The following is a 19,693-nucleotide window of genomic DNA, read 5'->3' on the forward strand; positions in this document are numbered from 1 at the left end:
TACATGTGTGTGTGCCTATGTGGGTGTTGACATGAGGCACTGTAGCCAACACAGGGGTGTGAGTGTGGAGGCTGGAGGTCAGCGCCAAGTTTCTTCCTCCGTCGCTTTTCACGTTATTTCATTTGTAAAACTTAAAAATGTATTTGTGTGTGTGTGTGTGTGTGTGTGTGTGTGTGTGTGTGCGCGCACGTGCGCGCACGTGCGTGCTCCTGTGTGCTCACTTCAGTTGTGCTGTGGCCCACGTGGAGTTGGTTCTCTTCTTCATCACATGGATCCCGGGATGGGACTCAGGCCATCAGACTTGGTGGCAGGCACCCTTACTCAGCCATTTTTACCAGCCCTTCAGTTTCTTCAGTTCTGACTTGCCAACCTGAAAAGTAACAATAATGCTTTCCTCTCACACCTTAACAGAGGCTGTAAGGTGGAGATGACGTGAACATTAGCAAACATACTTTCTAAAGATTCAAGTGTCTTAATAGAAAGGTATTTCTAGCACTATGTTTAGATTTTTTTTTCCTCTTAATTCTTCAGATGACCTTAGGATAGTGCCACCATAGCATATCAGGTTGTTTGTAGACCTTTTGATTGCTTAAGATGTGCAGTGCAAGTCGTTTTGCTATGATCCCAGAGCAGCTGCGTAAATTCCCAAGGGCACCGTGTTCTTTGGAAGCCCAGGCTGCACTTCGGCACCTTCTGCGGCAGGGCCCTGGTAGCAGCCACCACTTGGCAGCTCCGGTCTCCAGAGAGCAGGAAGGAAGAGCTGAGCCACCCTGCCCTGTGCGGAGCCTTCCCGGCATGCTTTCCTCCGGCTCACTGAGTGTGCTAAGCCTTCCTTGGTGACTTTGACATTGGGGGCATCAGAGGACAGGACTGTCATTTTTGTCTGAAGGCTGAGAAGGGAACAGTGGCTTCCCAGTGTCACATAGGGGGGAAGTCTATTATACCAGGGAGTAATGACGAGTTCTCTGCCAATTTCTGAACTTTCTCCATCCCTACCACCCAGAATATATTTGCTGCAGTTGGAAGGGGGCTGTATGTGTATAACCTGCAATTGAAGCGTGTGATTGCCTGCCAGAAAACTGCTCATGACTCCAACATCCTACACATCGACAGACTTCCCAACAGGTACTCGTTCCCATCTCAGCAAAGATGAAAGACAGTCACGGTTCCTGGGGCCACCAACGTAATTTCTGCAGTGGCCAAATTAACTGGCTCCATGGCTTGACCTTGGTATTCTTTCAGAAATAGAGAACGTTCCATGACTGACTGTAATTGAAGTTTGTAGCAATATATGGCAAAAATTTACAAGAGCAACAATGAATTAAGAGTTAAATGAATTACACTATTTTTTAATGAAGGACTTCTTTTTATATTTTCTATAAATTCATTTTATTTTTTACAGTGGTGTATGATAATGGCTAAAATCGGGTAGTAGCCCTTACTATCTGAGACTACTAAATGAGGGCATTTGGCAGTTAAGATTCCACTGATGAAATCACAGAGTAGCATTTTCCACGCAGGATCCTTCGGATGAGAGGTGCTGTGGAAAGAGATGTAATAAGAGGCGGGAAGGGGGAGACTGCTTAGGCCATTGTATAGCTGGTGTCACTCTTTCTGAATGGTCTTTAAAAAATGGAGAGGATGATTCTGCCTCACTTGAGCCAGTGTCCAGAGTGTCCTGTGTTCTTTGCCAGTGGCTGGGGTCAGTTTGCACTGTAAGGCCAGGCTGTGATGAGGCCTTTCAAAAGCTGACCGCAGCCAGCTGAGGGCTCCAGCCGTTTCAGCAGATGTCACTTGGCCTTCCAAGGCGCTCTTTCTGTCTTTCTCTGTCTGGCTTTTTGTTCTGACAGGCAGTTAATCTCGTGCTCAGAAGATGGCAGTGTACGCATTTGGGAGGTCCGAGAAAAACAGCAGCTGGCAGCTGAGCCTGTCCCCACAGGTGTGTGCCTCCCCCAGAGCATTGCCCCCCCCCCTCCTTTTATAGGATGTGCTCCATGCAGGCATCAGACATTTACGGGATGCCAGTGGTTCTTGGGATTAGGAACTGCGTCTTAATTTTCCTTCAATGTGAAACTATCTCTTTATTTCAAGTGAAGTCAATTGCAGTTTTATTATTTTGAGAGAAAACTGACTTTCAGGTAATCTGAATGACCAGGTAGCCTACTGAAGTAATTACACATTTATAAAATTGTCTCTAATTCTGACATAAGCAAAATTTATTACCATTGATATAAAAGCATTATTGTTCACACTGAATGCAATTTATAGAAAAAAAAAAACAATTTACCTTTCTTTATTAATGTCATTATCTCATGAGGTCTTTTAGGTGTTTGGTTTGAAAATAAATCTGGATATTTGAATGAATTTTAATTATTAATCCTTAATAAGTCAAATACCGGTGTTCCTACTTGTATTTTTCAGTTTACTTGAAATTCTGGGATATATTCTCTCTCTCTCTCTCTCTCTCTCTCTCTCTCTCTCACACACACACACACACACACACACACACACACACACAGACTTTCCTCTGTTTTGTTGATAGGTCTGAAGTACTCTTCTCCACTGATTTTTGATCAGTACAACCTTTCAGGCTGTTGACTTCTCTTGCATTCCAGTGTCTGTCTGTTTTATTGCCACTCGTGGGTGAGTAGGGGCAGTGGAAGAGATGTGGAGCTAGGTATGTTAAGAAAAATACAACACAATATAGTCACAGATCCTAGCTAGTGTCTGTTGCCATCAGCTTGACAGACAGAAGTATGAGACATAGTTGTATTGCAATGTTCTGCCTTTCTGTCAGGAAAAAGCATAGTAGTTTTGGAAATGAACAAAACGATTGTCTTTTTGTAGGGTTTTTTAATATGTGGGGATTTGGACGAGTGAACAAGCAAAGCAGCCAGCCTGTTAAAAAGCAGCAAGAAAATGGCACTACGTGTTCCCTGGAGCTCACTGGAGATCTGATCGGCCACTCATCCTCTGTGGAGGTACCACCTTCAGTAGGCTTCTTTTTTAAGTCAGTCGCTCTAAAGAAGACTCACACTTAGAGGCTTTTGTAAGATAAGACTATAGAATAAGACTGTGATAGTACAAGTGGTTAGGATCATCTTCATAGAGAGAGGATTTGAGGAAGTAAACAATGTATTGGTTTAAGGACAGACTTGTTACCATTGTATAGGAGATGAAGATAGCCAATCGATCATAGGGTGATGTTAGTGAATTGGAATGTGTATCACAATGGTCAACAGAGGAAACACAGAATGTTGTGGCTATATGTGTGGGGTAAAAGCCGTAACAGGATCTAATTCCAGGGTTCGTAACCAAATTCAGGATCAGAGTATTGTTTTCACTGCCTTTGATTAATACTAGTTACAGAACCCTGTTGTTACCTTACCACTCTGCATTATGAAGCTGAGGAACTATGCAACAGAGTCTTACTGCGGAACTGCAAACACATCAGTAATTTACAGTAGGCACCATTGTCTGCAATGAAGGAAGGAAGGAATGGTGATAAGGAGGTGATGGGATGGGCATCCATACTTAGAAGCAGCAGCCACACTGCCATTGATCATTTCCTGGAGTTTAAAAAGAGATATAAAATGTAATCTTTGTCCTCATGGATCTTATACTTCAGTAGAGAGGAAGGAAAAAGACGTAATGAAGACTTCTTACAACTGCCCCAGGTGAAACACAGAGAGTTACAAGAAACATTTCTTGCTGTATCCTGTAAAATTCTCTAGAGATAGGATTTGAGATGAGTATTAAGAGGCTAGATTGGACCAAAAGATACATAACCAAGTCATTATGGGACCCCTGATGTTGGGTACCATGTCTTGCTTATCTTTGCGTCCTTTAAGAAGTAGCTCAGGGCTTTGTTTGTAACTTTGTTTTTGCTTGAGTGCCTGTGGGGCAGACTACACAGGTGGTGAGTATGACCATGGTAGACAGAGGCACAGATAGAGTTTCTGTTGTGGCAGATGGGTTGGATGGAAAATCACTGGGTTTCCATGAACAGACATTAGTCAGAGAAAAAAGCCTGAGTAAGAGGAGTTTGGGCATTCTTTTTAAAATATTGGGAACCCATTGAACATACTAAAAATGTGTTATGGTTATTTTGCCTGTAGGCCCAGGAAGGCAAGAAGAGGGTAATCCCCAGGGGACTGGATTACAGCTGGTTGTGAGTTGTCATGTAGGTTTTGGGAATTGAACCCAGGCCTTCTGGGAGAGCAGTCAGCCAGTGATCTTAACAGCTGAGCCATCTCTTCAGCCCCCATTAGAAGTTTTAAGCAGTAGAGGAGACCTTTGAAATGGAGAATTTATCATTATATAAGTGAAAGGTTTAGGAACGTCCTTGAAAGTGTTTACACTTTTGTCTCCTCGCTGTCCCCCAAGGCGTTCCATCCTCTACATGCTAGGCAGGCACTCTGTCACCGTGCTGCCCCTCATCCTGCATGTCAGCATTTTTAAAAAGCACCATTGCCTTCTTTGGCACGTTCAGACCCTTGTTACCAGGCGCTGCCTCCCGAATATCCTCACGGCTTTTGTTCTCACCCTTGCTGCCTGGCCCGGCCCTGCCACCCACGCCCTGACGACCCCGCCCTCCTCCTGCCCACGCCCTGACGACCCCGTCCTCCTCCTGCCCACGCCCTGACGACCCCGCCCTCCTCCTGCTACCCACGCCCTGACGACCCCGTCCTCCTCCTGCCCACGCCCTGACGACCCCGCCCTCCTCCTGCCCACGCCCTGACGACCCCGTCCTCCTCCTGCCCACGCCCTGACCACCCCGTCCTCCTCCTGCCCACGCCCTGACCACCCCGCCCTCCTCCTGCCCACGCCCTGACGACCCCGCCCTCCTCCTGCCACGCCCTGACCACCCCGTCCTCCTCCTGCCACCCACGCCCTGACGACCCCGTCCTCCTCCTGCCCACGCCCTGACGACCCCGCCCTCCTCCTGCCACGCCCTGACGACCCCGCCCTCCTCCTGCCCACGCCCTGACCACCCCGTCCTCCTCCTGCCCACGCCCTGACGACCCCGTCCTCCTCCTGCCCACGCCCTGATGACCCCGTCCTCCTCCTGCCCACGCCCTGACGACCCCGTCCTCCTCCTGCCCACGCCCTGACGACCGCGCCCTCCTGCCCACGCCCTGACGACCCCGTCCTCCTCCTGCCCACGCCCTGACGACCCCGCCCTCCTCCTGCCCACGCCCTGACGACCCCCCCCGCCCCGCCCTGACCCCCCTCCTCTGCCCACGCCCTGACCACCCCGTCCTCCTCCTGCCCACGCCCTGACCACCCCGTCCTCCTCCTGCCACGCCCTGACCACCCCGTCCTCCTCCTGCCACCCACGCCCTGACGACCCCGCCCTCCTCCTGCCCACGCCCTGACGACCGCGCCCTCCTCCTGCCCACGCCCTGACGACCCCGTCCTCCTCCTGCCCACGCCCTGACGACCCCGTCCTCCTCCTGCCCACGCCCTGACGACCCCGCCCTCCTCCTGCCCACGCCCTGACGACCCCGTCCTCCTCCTGCCCACGCCCTGACGACCCCGTCCTCCTCCTGCCCACGCCCTGACGACCCCGTCCTCCTCCTGCCCACGCCCTGACGACCCCGTCCTCCTCCTGCCCACGCCCTGACGACCCCGTCCTCCTCCTGCCCACGCCCTGACGACCCCGTCCTCCTGCCCACGCCCTGACGACCCCGTCCTCCTGCCCACGCCCTGACGACCCCGTCCCTCGAGGAATTCTGCCCCTCACCCTTCTCTTTTGTTCCATAGTCATCAGGAAGTCCTGACCTTTGACCTTACTCTCTTGTCCCTTCTTACACTGGGTCACTAAAGGGCCTCACCCTGCTCCTAGGTTTTTCTGTCTAACCTCGCCTCGCTCTCCATCCATCGCCTCCATCCTTTGTCGGTTCCGCAAGCCTCCATCCTCTTCCTTCCCTAGCACGCATGTCCTTTCCTTTTACTTAGAGCGTTTTCTCCCGGTGATAGTTCTAGTGCTATGCTGGGTCTCCATTCTCCTGTGGCATGCCACAGGGCAGAACTGACTACAGAATCTATCATTGGGACCCCGTGGTTGCAGCTGGTGCTGGCTTCCAAGCTGGAGTCACTTGGTAAATGCTGTGCACTGACTCAGCACCTCTGCTTGACAGAATCACCCAAGTTAGTGTTTACCTCAGGAAATTTGTTTGTCTCAGCCATTTTTTACTAAATAATGCAAGTGTGAGGGGACGTGCACCTGGCCGGATCTTAAAGCCAGTATGTGAATAATGAGATTGTGGTAAACTCAGAAGATATTTTGAGAAATCGTTGTTACTATAGTTCTGTAGTTGATCAAGAAAACCCATTAAAATATTAAATATTGGTTGTCCCAATAGATTTTTGAAAAAGAAAATTTTCACTAGGCTTATTGGCATATGACTCTAATGATACAGAAGGAGGCTGTGACCTTTGAGCTAGCCTAGACTATAGAGGTAAGCCCTGGTGCCGGGTGGTGGTGGCGCTCGCCTTTAATCCCAGCAGTCGGGAGGCAGAGACTCTCTGTGAGTTTGAGGCCAGCCTGATCTACAAAGTGAATTCCAGGAAAGGCTCAAAGCTACACAGACAAACCAAAGGCTGGGGAGATGGCTCAGTGGTAGAGCAGTCACACAGGACCCTAGCTTGTCTCATCAACACTGAAAACAAGGAAGTCACTCGTTAGAGAATGAAACTTTGCATTCAAATCCAAAGAAACGCTCGTTTGTAAGAAGTAGACATGCTGATCTAGCTTCCGCCTCTTCTTGATGGCTTTAAACTTATCTCACAGATGTTTCTATACTTTGAAGATCATGGACTGGTAACATGCTCTGCAGATCATCTCATTCTTTTGTGGAAAAACGGAGAGCGGGAATCTGGATTCCGAAGTATCAAGTTATTTCAGAAGTTAGAAGAAGATGGTGACTTATACCCTGCTGTCTAGTTGAAGGAACTGGACAAATACATATGTATGAGCCTTGGACATCAAATACAGAGTGGCACTCTGAAAACCATAACCACTTAGATTTGTAATGTTCTTGCCTATGAAGTTCTGTCTATCTGTCAGCAACAAGTGTGTCCACCCAAGAACCTAGCACAAGTTTCCACTGGACTTTGCTGCTGGAAGTGGAGGGTGCTGTGTTCTGTTTCTTAAAATGATAGAAAAAAGGTAACTAAAGTAGTCACATTATTTACATGTTTTAATTTGGGTTCCTTAAAGACTGTGTAAGAATTGTCAGGATAAATATATCCATTCTGTTACAAATTCTCCTGTTCTTTAGTAACTATCAGTGTTCACTAGATCTAAACTTGAATATTAGCCAAAAAAGAATTGTATTCTTTAAATACAATGATTCTTTTTGGTACCAACTATTTTAAGTCACAGAAAAAAGAATTTAATTGTGCCTCTATGCTCCAGTCCACAGGCATCATCTAAGGGTGTATTTCTTTCTCAGTGTGAACTGGCCTGAACACTCATTGTCCAGAATAGTACTTGGGTGTTTCTGTGGTGAGTCCTGGACTAGGAAAGAGACACTGCTTTTTTGAGGTCAGGAACTGCAGGGGAATTGCCCTAGCATCTGCTCTGCCTTTGCCTTAATATGAAACAGTTAAGAACAGCCTCACTATTGGCTCTTTGAACATCCACAAAGACTGGACCATCTCCATCTCCCTACCAGCTTTATGACAATATTCTCACTTTTGGTACTAAAACATAAAGTGTATTCTACACAGTAGTGGGGATTATTCTTGAATTGCTGATTAAGGAATCCTTTTAAAGACAGGCAAGATGAGTGATGTTAGGCACCTGGTCCTTCTCCAAGAGAATGTCTGCATATTTGTGTATGCACACGCGTGTACTCTGCTCCCTAGACGGATGCTGTAAATTCTTCCTTTCACTGGATTTAATGTTCCCTTTCACAGCTGCCTACGAAGATTGGCAGCATTAAGACTGTAGGTGGGTCAGTGGCAAAATGTTAGAAACGAGGAAACCAAGACCAGCAGAGGGTAGCTCGCTCTCTAGTGCCCATCATCATCACTGAACAGCTTTAAAAACAGGCAGTTGAGGAGGAGAGCGAGAGAGGCTGGAAGGACTTCGTGGTCCTTAGGTGTTAGGAAAATCAGTGTCCACAGCCCTTGTTGCTGTCATAGTTCACAGTGGAATGCCTGACATCACTCATCATTTTACAGGTAGGCAAAAGGAATATTAAAATATAAGCTATAGCAGCATGCGAATGAGAAATTAACTATCTTTTAGTCAGCAAACCCTTGTTATCTAGGGAGTCAACACAAGAAGCAGATTCTCATCCTTCTTTCTGGAGATGAAATGTGGGTAGCACCCGTCAGCCGGGCAGACATGCTCTGTGCATCAGCTTGCTGGTCAGTTTGGCTAATTTATTTTAGACTCACTTAAAGCTCTGGATTTTGCTCTGTGGGTGAACTTCCCCTTTTACTAGCTAGTTTTTCTTTGCAAATTTTGTATTAGTAAAGATGTTTTCTTAAGTGATAGAAGACAAAGAATTTACAGGGTTTGGTTTTGTTTTTTCTTAAAATAATTGTTTCCTAATCTGTTTGGGGTTTGTGTTTTGTGGTAGTAATCTATGCAAATGGAGTGGTGGCAGAAGCCATGCTCTAGTTTGTTTGTTTGTTTTCAAGACAGGGTTTCTCTGTTTAGTCCTTGCTGTTCTGGATCTCACTCTGTAGCCCAGGCTGGCCTCGAACTTACAGAGATGCACCTGCCTCTGCCTCCCGAGTGCTGGGATTACAGGTGTACGCCACCACACCTGGCCAGACTTGAGTTTTAAGAGCAGACAGGATCCGAGTCAAGCATTGCTGTCGTTTCACTCTAGTTAACTAGTCTCCCACTACTGGTGAGAACTAGTGTGTTCCGAGGGGAACTTCCAGTCTACTGAGAGACCTGGTGTGAGTGCCCCAAGGTCAGGGAAATGGAGCATGAGAGATGACCCTGGCAAGGATCGGCACCTTCGCTGTTCAGTAGTTCCATGGAGACTGTTCCTAAGACTTGAACTTGCAGTCTAGAGGAAGAAAATCAGAGCTAAGGCCAGTATATACTCTGTCCATGTTTTCCTGCTTTGCTGACTTAGCTATCTGTGCTAGATCTCTGTGTATTGTGTGCTTGTCGCTTGCCCTTAAAATACTTTGAGCTGAGTCTCTAGGTGCAATTGTGCAGCACAGTCTTGTCTGTTGCTCACAGGCTGAATGGATGCCAATTGAACTGATGATACCTGTTCTTTGCTGGGGAGGGTGGCCACCCCTGACTGCGGACTGGCTGAAACTGTGGAACCATTCTGGTTCATATAACAGTATTTTACAGCTAACTTCTCCTTTTGGAAGAGTACTCAATAGTAGTATTAACATGACTTTCCTTGCTTTTATGTTTTCCTAAGTTAATATAGGTCCTCTCAACACATGGTGTCATAGTAAACAGGAGTAAGAGACACTTACAATAGTTTATATGTATCATGTAAAAGTTATCTGAGATGTGTGAACATTACCTGAAAGTCCATGATTCTGGTAAATATGCCTCTTAGCAACTCAGAAGGTATCTGTAATTTACACTGATAATGAGCACATTATACTGAACCTTTACCACCTGGATGACTTCCAGCACTTAGCACCCACATGTTAACATTTGAAGTTAACATGAAATTGAGCCTATGAAACACTGAGCAAGCTGCAATGTTTTATAGAGGAAACGTCAGGTGCCTGGCAAAATGTTCCTTCCCAAGTGGGACTGAAAGCAAGCTGCTCAGAAAAAGATTGTCCTTGTTTCCACCAAGCTAAGGAGATTGCTTTTGTCTCTGAGATCCTGCACTCTGACGTCAGTGTTCTGAAGACAGGCTTGGAGACTCATGAAATAAAGCACACTAGAACCTCAAATTTGAAATTATGAAAAGTTTAGGCCAGAGAGATAAAATAAAAACAGCTGTAGGGAATGAAAAATGACTGTAAGAATTTAGTTACAAGTACTTCACAAAACATTTCATCACATGTACACAATGTGGCACTACAATACAAAGCCAGCTCTGTCCGACCAAGCAAGCCCTCTTCCTGTCTAACAAAAATAATTTAGATGCATTTCTGTGCATGGAATTGTCATATATGTTTACACTTTGGTACAAAACATAGAAAAAAACATTGGCACATTACAGAGTGATAACTTGTCCTTTTCTTCCCCATGTACTGATTTTTTTTAATATAGTCTACATTCCAATTTTCATTTGGAAAAATGTAGCTACTGGTTCAATTAGTTCCGTTTCTTTGCCTCTCAAGAATGTACCATGGAGTACAGATAAAGTCAAGCTAAGGGCTTTTGTTGCTTACTTTCTGATGTTCCTAATACATAGAGAAGGGAGAAAGGAGGACTCTCGGGTCCGACTTCACGCGGAGCACAGACAGTTGTCAAAAGAGTTGTATAAAAATATGCACTTGTGCTTTAGAAGCTTTACCATACGATTAGTAGCTTAAAATAGTATTTACTGCCTCTCCACGTGCCTATGTTCTGATATATTTACAGTTCTTGCAATCCCTTTTTACATCATTAAAGCAAATGGCATGAACTCAAATATAAATGAAGACGATCTGAACCTTGAAACTTCCCCCATTTCCTCCCCAAATACAGATAATGCCCAGCAAACTCTAGGGGTGAAGATCCAGGGCATTTAGATTATTTTAATAAAAATCTTTGAACAGCAAATATATATATATATATATATAAATTTTTCTTCTCTTAAATTTTGTATTTTTTAAAAAAGCTTGCCCATGAGCATTCAGATTTAATGGCTTTTATAGATACTCTTGACTTGTGGCGGTGTCCATGAGCCTGAAGTCAGGGACACTCAGGGACCCCCCCCCCCCATGGCAGGATCCCACTCCTTCCCCATCATTTGGCTTCCTAAAAGGCGAGATCCTTCTAGGAAAGAAGGCTCCACAGGTGGCTGACACCCATCTGAGGAACAGTCACCAGGCCAAGGCTGGGTTCTTCCTTGGTCATCATACTACCGACCGTGGAGCCCTGGGAGCCGTGATGCTTATTGACAATTTCATCCTCATTCTACCCATCTTAAAGTAGCTTTTTTTTTCTTGCATATATCTCCTCCGAGAAGTTTTTTAGGAGTCCTTCACACTCTTGCCATGGAAGGAAGCAGTGAAACTAAAGATCAGTAGTGAGTTTTCTGGTGAGAGTCGAACTGAACACTGGCTAAGCTTCCTCCATCAGAAGGATGGACTTACAGATGCCAGCTCTCTGCTTCCCGTGTCCTGCTTGTAGCTACAGTGAGTCAGTCAGCTCCGTGGTTCTATAGGGGCACAGCCAGCATGGCAGAGGAGGCTGCCAGGCGGGCCATTTGGTCACTAAGTGATTCAAAAGAATGTATTTTTACTGATGGAATACAATGCTCTGAAAAATGAAATTGGGGGACGTGCATGATTCAGGTCAGCTATGACACACCAGCTCCTTAATCTACACACGTCGTTTTCATCCTAAAGGAAACCCTCCTGTTCATACTCCTCTGTGGTTCACAGTGTCCGTCGTAGATCAAACGGCCCTTTTCCTGGCCTCGCTTTAGCCGTCGGATGGAAGTCTCAGACTTTTGCACTTGAGGTCATCCAGGGTCTTCCAGTGTTTGTAGTTATCTGCCAAGTGCTGCATCAGGGCTGGCAGGTGTGCGAAGGCTGTCGGGGCATGAACAGAATCCAAAGAAACACATTACGGTCAGCTGGATCTCAGGAGTACTGTGCGTGTGTGCATGTGCGTGTGTGTGTGTGTGTGTGTGTGTGTGTGTGTGTGTGTGTGTGTGTGTGCGTCTGTGTGCATGCGTATTTATATGTATATACACACACATATATACACACATAAATATAGTTATAGTTCATTTACCTTTTTAGACCAAGCCTATGCCCCTAAAGATGATCTTCATTAAGTATATGAAATGTCCTTCAGGTGATAAAACAGCATCCAACTTACCATCCCAAGCATCAAACATGTCCGTTATGAAGTAGTCGATGAAGGAGATCTGGGACTTGGGGATGCTGCAGGTATTGCGGTCGAACACTGGCATCACTACAGGGAGCCCCTGCCTCTTCTCCTCGTCAGTCTGGGAGGGGAAAAACAGAACCACTACTGCACAGGGCTGTGGGGCACGTGAAAAGCCTTCACAGGAATGGCGTGTTTCTCAGAAGAACCCCAGAGTGCAGTAGCTTAGCAGTTTCCTGAGATGTGCAGGTCTCCTAGCAATCAGATCCCTCTCTCTCCCCCAACTTTACCCCCTCCCCCTGAACTCAGGGCCTAAGGGATGCTAGGACAGTGTTTCCCAAAGAGCCCTCATGGCACACTTTGTGCTAATCCAAGGCTCCTCCTGAAGCACTGATCTAGTGGACCTTAGCCCCTTTTCCTATAATCTGTTTTTATTTTTAAAGTCGGATCTATACTCCTACTTAGCCTGCTGCCACTAATTGACATTTGCAGCCGAGGTCAAACTGCCCATAGCCCATGGGATGGAGGCAGTGGACCGCACGAGTCAGGAATGGTAGTCACTGTATTCCTGGCTGCGTGCTTTGCGGGTTTTCGTTTGTTGTTTTGTTTGTTTGTGCTTAGTTTCTCCTAAAAATGACATATACACAGCTGCGAGAATGTCCTGTCTTTAAAATCGTCACCTTTCAGTATATGTCTTTTGACTGTTCTGCATGGCAAGCTGGCACGTACAGAAAGTCTTTGTGCTCCAGCCACAGTCAGGGTGCCTCTGGGACTGGGGCCAAGTTAAGTTGTGAGCTGAACTTGCCACTCTTCCCCAGGGAGCCTCAGCATGCAGCTGTCAAGGTGCCTGGAAATCTGAGTGTGCAGCATGTTGCGGTGTGTGTTTCTGCCTGGACTCTGGAAGCTGAACGGTGAGATCCGCATTTCCTGATAATGCCCAGAGCTCATCATAGGCTCCATTTGCAATCCGATTTTTAGGTCATTCTGGTGCCATCACTACATTCTTGTTAGGGAAAAGGACACCTGAGTTGGAAGCTTCCAGCAGAGAACTTAACAGTGGGACATTCTCCCAGTGTCAGTAACTAGGAGTAAGGCTTCAGATTCTTTCCATGTGACTCCCAGGAAACCCATTAATGACTTCTGGCTCAGCTCACTCAGTTCATCAAGTAGCCTTAAAATATCCACTGGTATTCTTGGAGTAATTTGGTCCATACCCCCACCCCCCTCATCCTCTCTACTCCTTCCCTCTCCCTACTGCCTGGTTTCCCCTCCCCAACATGGGTAAGCTCAGAACTGCCTGCCCTACTTTTCTGCAGCTCAGAAGCTCCTTCCCAGACAGCCCTGCTATACGATGTTAGCTATTCTTGATCCTGCCCCAGTAATACATTCCAGCCAGATAGTGCGCGCCCTATGCATCACTTACAGATGCTAACGAGCTGTCTTCCGTCACACAGACAGACACCAGTCGTTTAAGGTTTTCTTCTTTGAAGTAGGACTCTACTTCAGAAGCCATCTGGCAGTTTACTGTCTTCTGGAGTTTTCTCTTTTTATCCTGTTTTTATATTTTTAAATCCATCAAAAATATAACTCTAATCTCACTCTGTGAAGCGCCTTTATCCTTTAAGAAAAAAAAAATCTGAATCCCTGTAGAACGTAGCACAGATACAGCCTCAGGAGTAGTTTTTCATTAGTTTTTTGTATATATATATATGTGTGTGTGTGTGTGTGTGTGTGTGTGTGTGTGTGTGTGTGTGTGTATGCATACATGTGAGTATTGTGTGTGGCATATATGCACATGTGTGTCTGGGTGCACGTGCACAGAGGGATGTCAGGAGCCCTGCTCTATCATTTTTGTGCCTCTTTCCTTTGAGACAAGATCTCTCTGGACCTAGCAAACCCCAGAAGTCCTATCTGTGCCCATACATAGTGCTGGGGCCAAAGGCACTCACATGGCCATGCCCTGCTTCTTAGCATGGGTGCTAAGATTTCAACTTGTCCTCTTGTTTGTGTGGAAAGTGCTCTAGCCCATGGAGCCGTCTCTTTAGACCCCCTTCCCCCCCACACACCCCTTTGAACCAAGGTGTGGGCCTACCTATGTCTGTATGAAAGTCTGGGGGCCAACAATTACAGAATTTACTAACAAAGTCTTAGTCTATGCCTGCAGTCCTAGAGGACTTTGGTCAGTGACTAGCACATTGGCCTGTCCCTTGAGAGAATCCCAAGTCTGCTCCAGCCAGGGCTGAAGTATGTCCCTTCCAGAGAAGAGGCGATCACTAGCTGTGGAAGCCACAGAGTTCTATGGCCCGGGGCCTGTTCCTAGAAGGAAAGAGACACTTCTCACACAGCAGCACACCTGTGCAAAATACTCCTCGGAGATCCGCCCGGCCCACTCAATGCACAGGTCCAAGGGTCGGCAGGGGTTGGCCACGTCAGCACACTTAATCATCATGCGCTTGATCAGGATTTGGTTTTCAGGGAAGTTCTTGCCAGTGGGGTTGCATTCACAGTCGCTGCCCTCGCTCTGGAAAACACGATCAGACCAGGGCTGGTGAAGCCTGCAGAAGCTAACTCACCAACAGTCCCTGTCACTACCTGGTCACTCACACCCATCTTCTCAGCCATAACAGCTACAGGCAGTGTTTGTTTTGAGCAGTTTAGAAGAGTACCCTAAAAAGGACTTTCTCCCCCCTCACCCCGACTCCTCAGGAATGTGCAAAAACACAACCTTCAGTTACTTTAATGCATCAAAAGTAGGGAAATTGTGATTTTTCAATTACTTTTTTATTTGTTTTTGCTTGTTTCTCCTTCCTGCCTTCCCACCCCCACGCCTTAAGGCACGTATGCATTCCTGTGTTTTCTTGGCTGGTTCTCCCTGAGAGATAATTAGTGTGAAGTGTGAAACATGTACTTTTGGGCCCAAATGCAAGAGAATGTGTGTTCAGCAGCTTCTGAAAACCTGATTATACAGTAGTAGTGTGCACCTACTGGGAGAACGCCAGTGGCCCTGGGGCATGTAACCAGGTCCGTGAGGAGGTGGATATGTATGCATTCACAAGCCAGTTACACAGAGCCTGGAAAAATATTGGCTCTAAAAGGCACCATCAATTTGTATGAAGCAGTTAATTAGCTCTCCAGAGCTCTGCCAAGCTGAAAGACAGCGTGACATGTAGTGGGGTTTTGTTTTGAAGCTGGTCCTATTTATTGGACCCCTGATGGGGACACTGTGCTGGGAGTTGTTTCCCAATACCTTGAGACGGCATTGTTTACAGTAGATGTGTGACAGACAGTAAATCTCAGCATGGAGTTGGAGGCATGGAGAGAGGACCGTCCTGATTCTAAATTCTATCATCCCGTATAGTTTTCTGCTCAAAACATCATGATGCTCGTTCCCCTCCATCTTTTGTTGGAAGGAAAGCCCTGGCACTATGTGGTGGAGTCCGTGAGAGATGGAGATCAACACAGGTGAGGTGGACACTGTTCCTCTCCCTAGGTTGGTCATGTGATGGGTTCTATAGACAGTGTCCTCATTGATCATCAACTTATCTTGAAAACACTTATTTTACCATTTCCAGGCTCTTTTCCTCAAGGCCGGGAACTGCTTTTGCAGAGCTATGGACAACTCTTCTGTTCTCTGAGGGCAGTTGATTTCATCTTAGTAAAGAATGAACATTATGTCTGTGTTTCTAAAGCCCAGATTTGTAAGGCCCATAAAGCAGGTCCATGGTAAATTTCTCTCTTTTTAAAAGTTTTATTTAAGAAAACAATTATATACTATATTTTGATCATCTTCTTTCCCTTCTCCAGATCCTCCCCACCTCCCCACAGATTTTTCTTGTTAGTTTGTCTCTCTTGGTTTTTATTTTATTTTTATTATTATTTTTTTAAGATGTATTTATTTATTATGTCTACAGTGTTCTATTTGCATGTATGACTACAGGCCAGAAGAGGGCACCAGATCTCATTACAGATGGTTGTGAGCTACCATGTGGGTGCTGGGAATTGAACTCAGGGCCTCTGGAAGAGCAGCCAATGCTCTTAACCTCTGAGCCATCTCTCTAGCCCTATTTTTATTATTTTTATTTTTGAAAGAGGGAGTGAAGGGAAGGAGGGAGGGAAACATGATACACTTCTGTACTCGTTAGCCTTAATCGTCAACTTGACATAGCCTCGGTTCTTCCAAGAAGGGAATCTCAACTGAGGGACTGCCCAGTTCCCATTGGACGATAGCCCATCTCTGGGGGATTGTCTTGACTGTTAATGGTTGTGGGAAGACCAGCCTACCGTGGGTGGCACCATCCCCCAACAAGTGGTTCTGATCTGTAGGATAACTGGCTAAGCACGAACTGGTGAGGAGTAGCTTCCTCCTTCCATGGTGTCTGCCATACTTCCTTGGCTGGGAGTGAGTTCCCTGGTCAGAATTAATGCTGCGTGAAAAAGCAAGCATCTCTGCCTTCAGGTTCCTGTCTTGGGTTCTTGCCTTAAGTTCCCTCAGTGAGAGACTGACCTAGCATCCAAATGAACCTTTTCTTCCCTAACACACTTTTCGTCAGGATATTTTATCACAGCAACAGAAAAGAGCTACTAAACGTGTTTCCCTGTAGTTCTCAGATAGTGAGAAGAGTACAGTTCTTTGAAGCATTCTTTAACTTTGCAATCCTAAGATCAAACAACAGAAAGTGTGTTGGGTCTCTGCCGCACCACCATTCATGCTAGTCCCAGCTCGAACCACCATCCATGCTAGTCCCAGCTCGAACCACCATCCATGCTAGTCTTGGCTCATCTGTGGGCTCCCACTATTACATACTCTGGGCCTAACTCCCGTTGCCACGTTATCTCAGGGCCTTTCTATCAAGGAGCACGAAATTGCAGTAGACAGCTGTCAGTCTGTCCTCACCCCCGAGAAACACAAGCACCTGGACTTGCAGTCCTTCCCCAGCTCTAGGCTGGTAATCACCTCACATTCCAAAAGGAGAAAAGGCTTTGCTGCCGGAGCAGGCGCTCATGGAAACACACTGCTGTATCTCGTTACATAGGGATGCTCACCTCAGCTGCCAGGGGCTTGTTGATGCTGTTCACAAATTTGTTCACATGTTCAAAGTGTTTTGTCATCTCCGTGGCCAAAACCATGTCGATAATAGCCTGGCGTAGCGTTCGATAATGGTTCCTACGTAAGAAGACAAAGGTCCCTGTTCACATCATGTCCTAAGTCACAACTGCCCTGCTGCTGTGTCTCCCTACAACCTGGGGCATAGCGGGGGCAGAGTCAAGAGACTCCTGATCCCAGGGTCTGTCTGTTCATCCTCCCAATAAGCCCAAGTTGTTGATGCTGTTCCATGTTCTCCAGGACAGCTGACTCTTCTTCACACGAATGTTAAAAGAAAGCACATGTCATGTGGTGGACAGTTGTTTCCAAAGGAAGTTCCCACCCCTTCCTTTGCAAACACCAGGACAAGGAAGTAGAAGGAAGGGACAGACCAAAGTGGCAGCCTGATGAGATGTTTGCATTCCATACAGACTGATTCCTGCAGGAGAGAACTGCCACACTTTCTTCTGATGGTCTTGAGGAAGCTTTTCCTTTTCTCTATTTCTCAATTGTTGCAGTGGTGGGAGCAATGGCCCAAGGTTATCAGAGAATTCCTATCTTTTACTAAGTTGAAGAGGCCAAAGGAGGAGCTAAGCAAATTGGCTCCTGAGAAGAAATTGTTCTCTGCAGGTCCTTGATACTGATAGAACTTAAGTCCAACTTAGAACAACCATTCTCCATAGGTTTTTCTAGAGCCTAAACTGGTATGTTCGTGTAGACAATGTCATGAGACCCAAGTGACCACCTGGCCTTTGCCCAGCAGCTGATGTGTGCAGGAAATAGTCACACACATGTTGCTGGCAGGCAAGAGTTGCTTTGCCTCATCACATTGGATTGTTCTCTGCAAAGGAGACCAAATAGTACAGGGAAACCTGCCCAGCTGGGCCCCAGCATCTTCATTGGGACCTCCTCCTGAGGAAGGATTCTTAGTGGCCCAAACTCAGCTGGAAATGCAAGATGATGCATTGTCTTTGAGCCACAGAAAAGGTGGGATGCCCTCCGGGGAAGGTAAAAATACCTGGCAGACTTGTCAGTATCCTGTCAACATTCAGGTCATGCTTTGCAATGCATTAAAAAAACAAACAAACAAACAAACAAATAAAAAACCCCAACACATTAAGACTAAAAAATGAGGTTTTAAAACATGAAAAACAGTCTGAAAAGTACAATTAAGTTTAGGCGGCAAAGCTATTTTATAATCCTATGCAGTGGATAACTGTTATTTCCATTTCCATCTTCAAGGAAGCTGAGCATTCAAAGAAAACGTAGTTTCTCCTTTAGCCTCACAAACCTAAGCACAGGAGTCCATCGCTGACATACCTGTCAATATTCTTGAAAATGTTGCACTTGGTGTCCTTGACCGTGAGCTGGAAGGCCAGGGCCGTGTGGTGACTCTCCAAGACTGCGGTGTCATTGTAGAGCACAGCAAGCTCACTGCCTGCATTACACAGGAAGGAGTTGGTTCTTCCAGGGTGATCCACATCGTGGACTGTCGCAGCAATCAGAGCAGCCACCTCATCCAGCTGATCCAGGCTTCCCTGGAACAAGGAAAGGGACACTGAGCATTACCCATAGGCTTCTGGAGACAACACCCGTCTCTGTCTTGGGGCTGGAACTTCGAGAATGTTCTTTCATTTTCCTCCTAGCCATAGCTGAAAGGTGGCCTTGGGCACATGCTGCCACCTTCCTGTGCCCTGTGTTTTCTTGAGACCATGGAAGCCAGAGCTGCAGTACCCCTGGACTCTTTGCCTAGAGCTCATTTGCTGGCTTTGTGAGAAAGAAGCCAAGCAGCCCTTTTGGATTGCTGCAGTGACTCTGTGCCGTGAGGGATAGAAAGTGGCTGGCATCACAAATACTCCCATGGCTTCTGCAAGCATCTTGGAGAGCTAGTTGTAAACAGCCCAGATAACTCACACGGTGGATGGGGCCTTGGTCAGAGCTCAGCAATGAGGCAGGATCCAGGTGGGGCTGGGCTAGCAGGCAGCAAAGGCAAAAAGAAACTCACCAGAGTGCAGCTTTCGCTATGCTAACAGGGAACGCAAATGACAGCAAGGGTTTTTCTTAGCTTGTAGGTGAATAGAAAGCTGGCGAATGGGGTGTTATGTCAGACACGGTATTGTGAATTCAGTATCAGATGTCTAAAGGTACCAGGTATCAAGCTGAAGCGGTACTAACTTGTGAGATATGCTAAGGGGAGTCCAAACATTCTGAGAGTATAACCACTGGGCTGGGCAGATCAGGGCCGCACTGACCGTTGAGCATCTTGTGATGATGGGAATGCCCTGCATGTGTGGTATGCAGATAAACCCTCATCACACATGGCCCTGAACACCTGACTTATGGCTAGTGTGACAGAAGGGCTGCATAGCTTTACTTAATAGCCATATATGGCTAATGACTACCAAACTGGCCAACAAAGATCTACAGAATGGCCAATGATGGCTTTCCTGAGTCAACAAAGCATGGCGTATCAAGGTAAGGCAGGACCAAGCTCCCCCAACTGTATCAAGTCTGATCAAGGCATCCCACTATGGGGAATAGGTTCCAAAAAACCAGCTCATGTGCCAGGGACAGGTCCTGGTCCCACTGCTAGGGATCCCACAAACAGATCA

At 46.6% G+C, this 19,693-nt stretch overlaps 2 protein-coding genes across 8 annotated transcripts in view; one reads left to right on the forward strand and one right to left on the reverse strand.

Annotated features, from left to right (window-relative positions):
- Window positions 1-7,273, forward strand: part of Wdr41 (WD repeat domain 41) — a 50,146-nt gene extending 42,873 nt beyond the window's left edge. The window contains exons 10-13 of the mRNA XM_036207101.1: window positions 1,004-1,125; window positions 1,851-1,939; window positions 2,848-2,981; window positions 6,797-7,273. Of these exons, the coding sequence (XP_036062994.1) occupies window positions 1,004-1,125; window positions 1,851-1,939; window positions 2,848-2,981; window positions 6,797-6,949 (498 nt within the window). The 3' untranslated portion in view covers window positions 6,950-7,273. The remainder of the gene's footprint in view (window positions 1-1,003; window positions 1,126-1,850; window positions 1,940-2,847; window positions 2,982-6,796) is intronic.
- Window positions 7,274-9,952: 2,679 nt separating this feature from the next.
- Pde8b (phosphodiesterase 8B) overlaps window positions 9,953-19,693 on the reverse strand; it is a 228,344-nt gene continuing 218,603 nt past the window's right edge. For all 7 annotated transcript variants that reach the window (XM_036206740.1, XM_036206739.1, XM_036206738.1 and 4 more), the window contains 5 exons: window positions 18,402-18,619; window positions 17,042-17,162; window positions 14,352-14,519; window positions 11,990-12,119; window positions 9,953-11,697 (listed from right to left, as the gene is read on the reverse strand). In XM_036206740.1, the coding sequence (XP_036062633.1) occupies window positions 11,588-11,697; window positions 11,990-12,119; window positions 14,352-14,519; window positions 17,042-17,162; window positions 18,402-18,619 (747 nt within the window). In that variant the 3' untranslated portion in view covers window positions 9,953-11,587. The remainder of the gene's footprint in view (window positions 11,698-11,989; window positions 12,120-14,351; window positions 14,520-17,041; window positions 17,163-18,401; window positions 18,620-19,693) is intronic.

Source organism: Onychomys torridus, chromosome 15, assembly GCF_903995425.1.
Source record: "Onychomys torridus chromosome 15, mOncTor1.1, whole genome shotgun sequence".
NCBI lineage: Eukaryota > Metazoa > Chordata > Mammalia > Rodentia > Cricetidae > Onychomys > Onychomys torridus.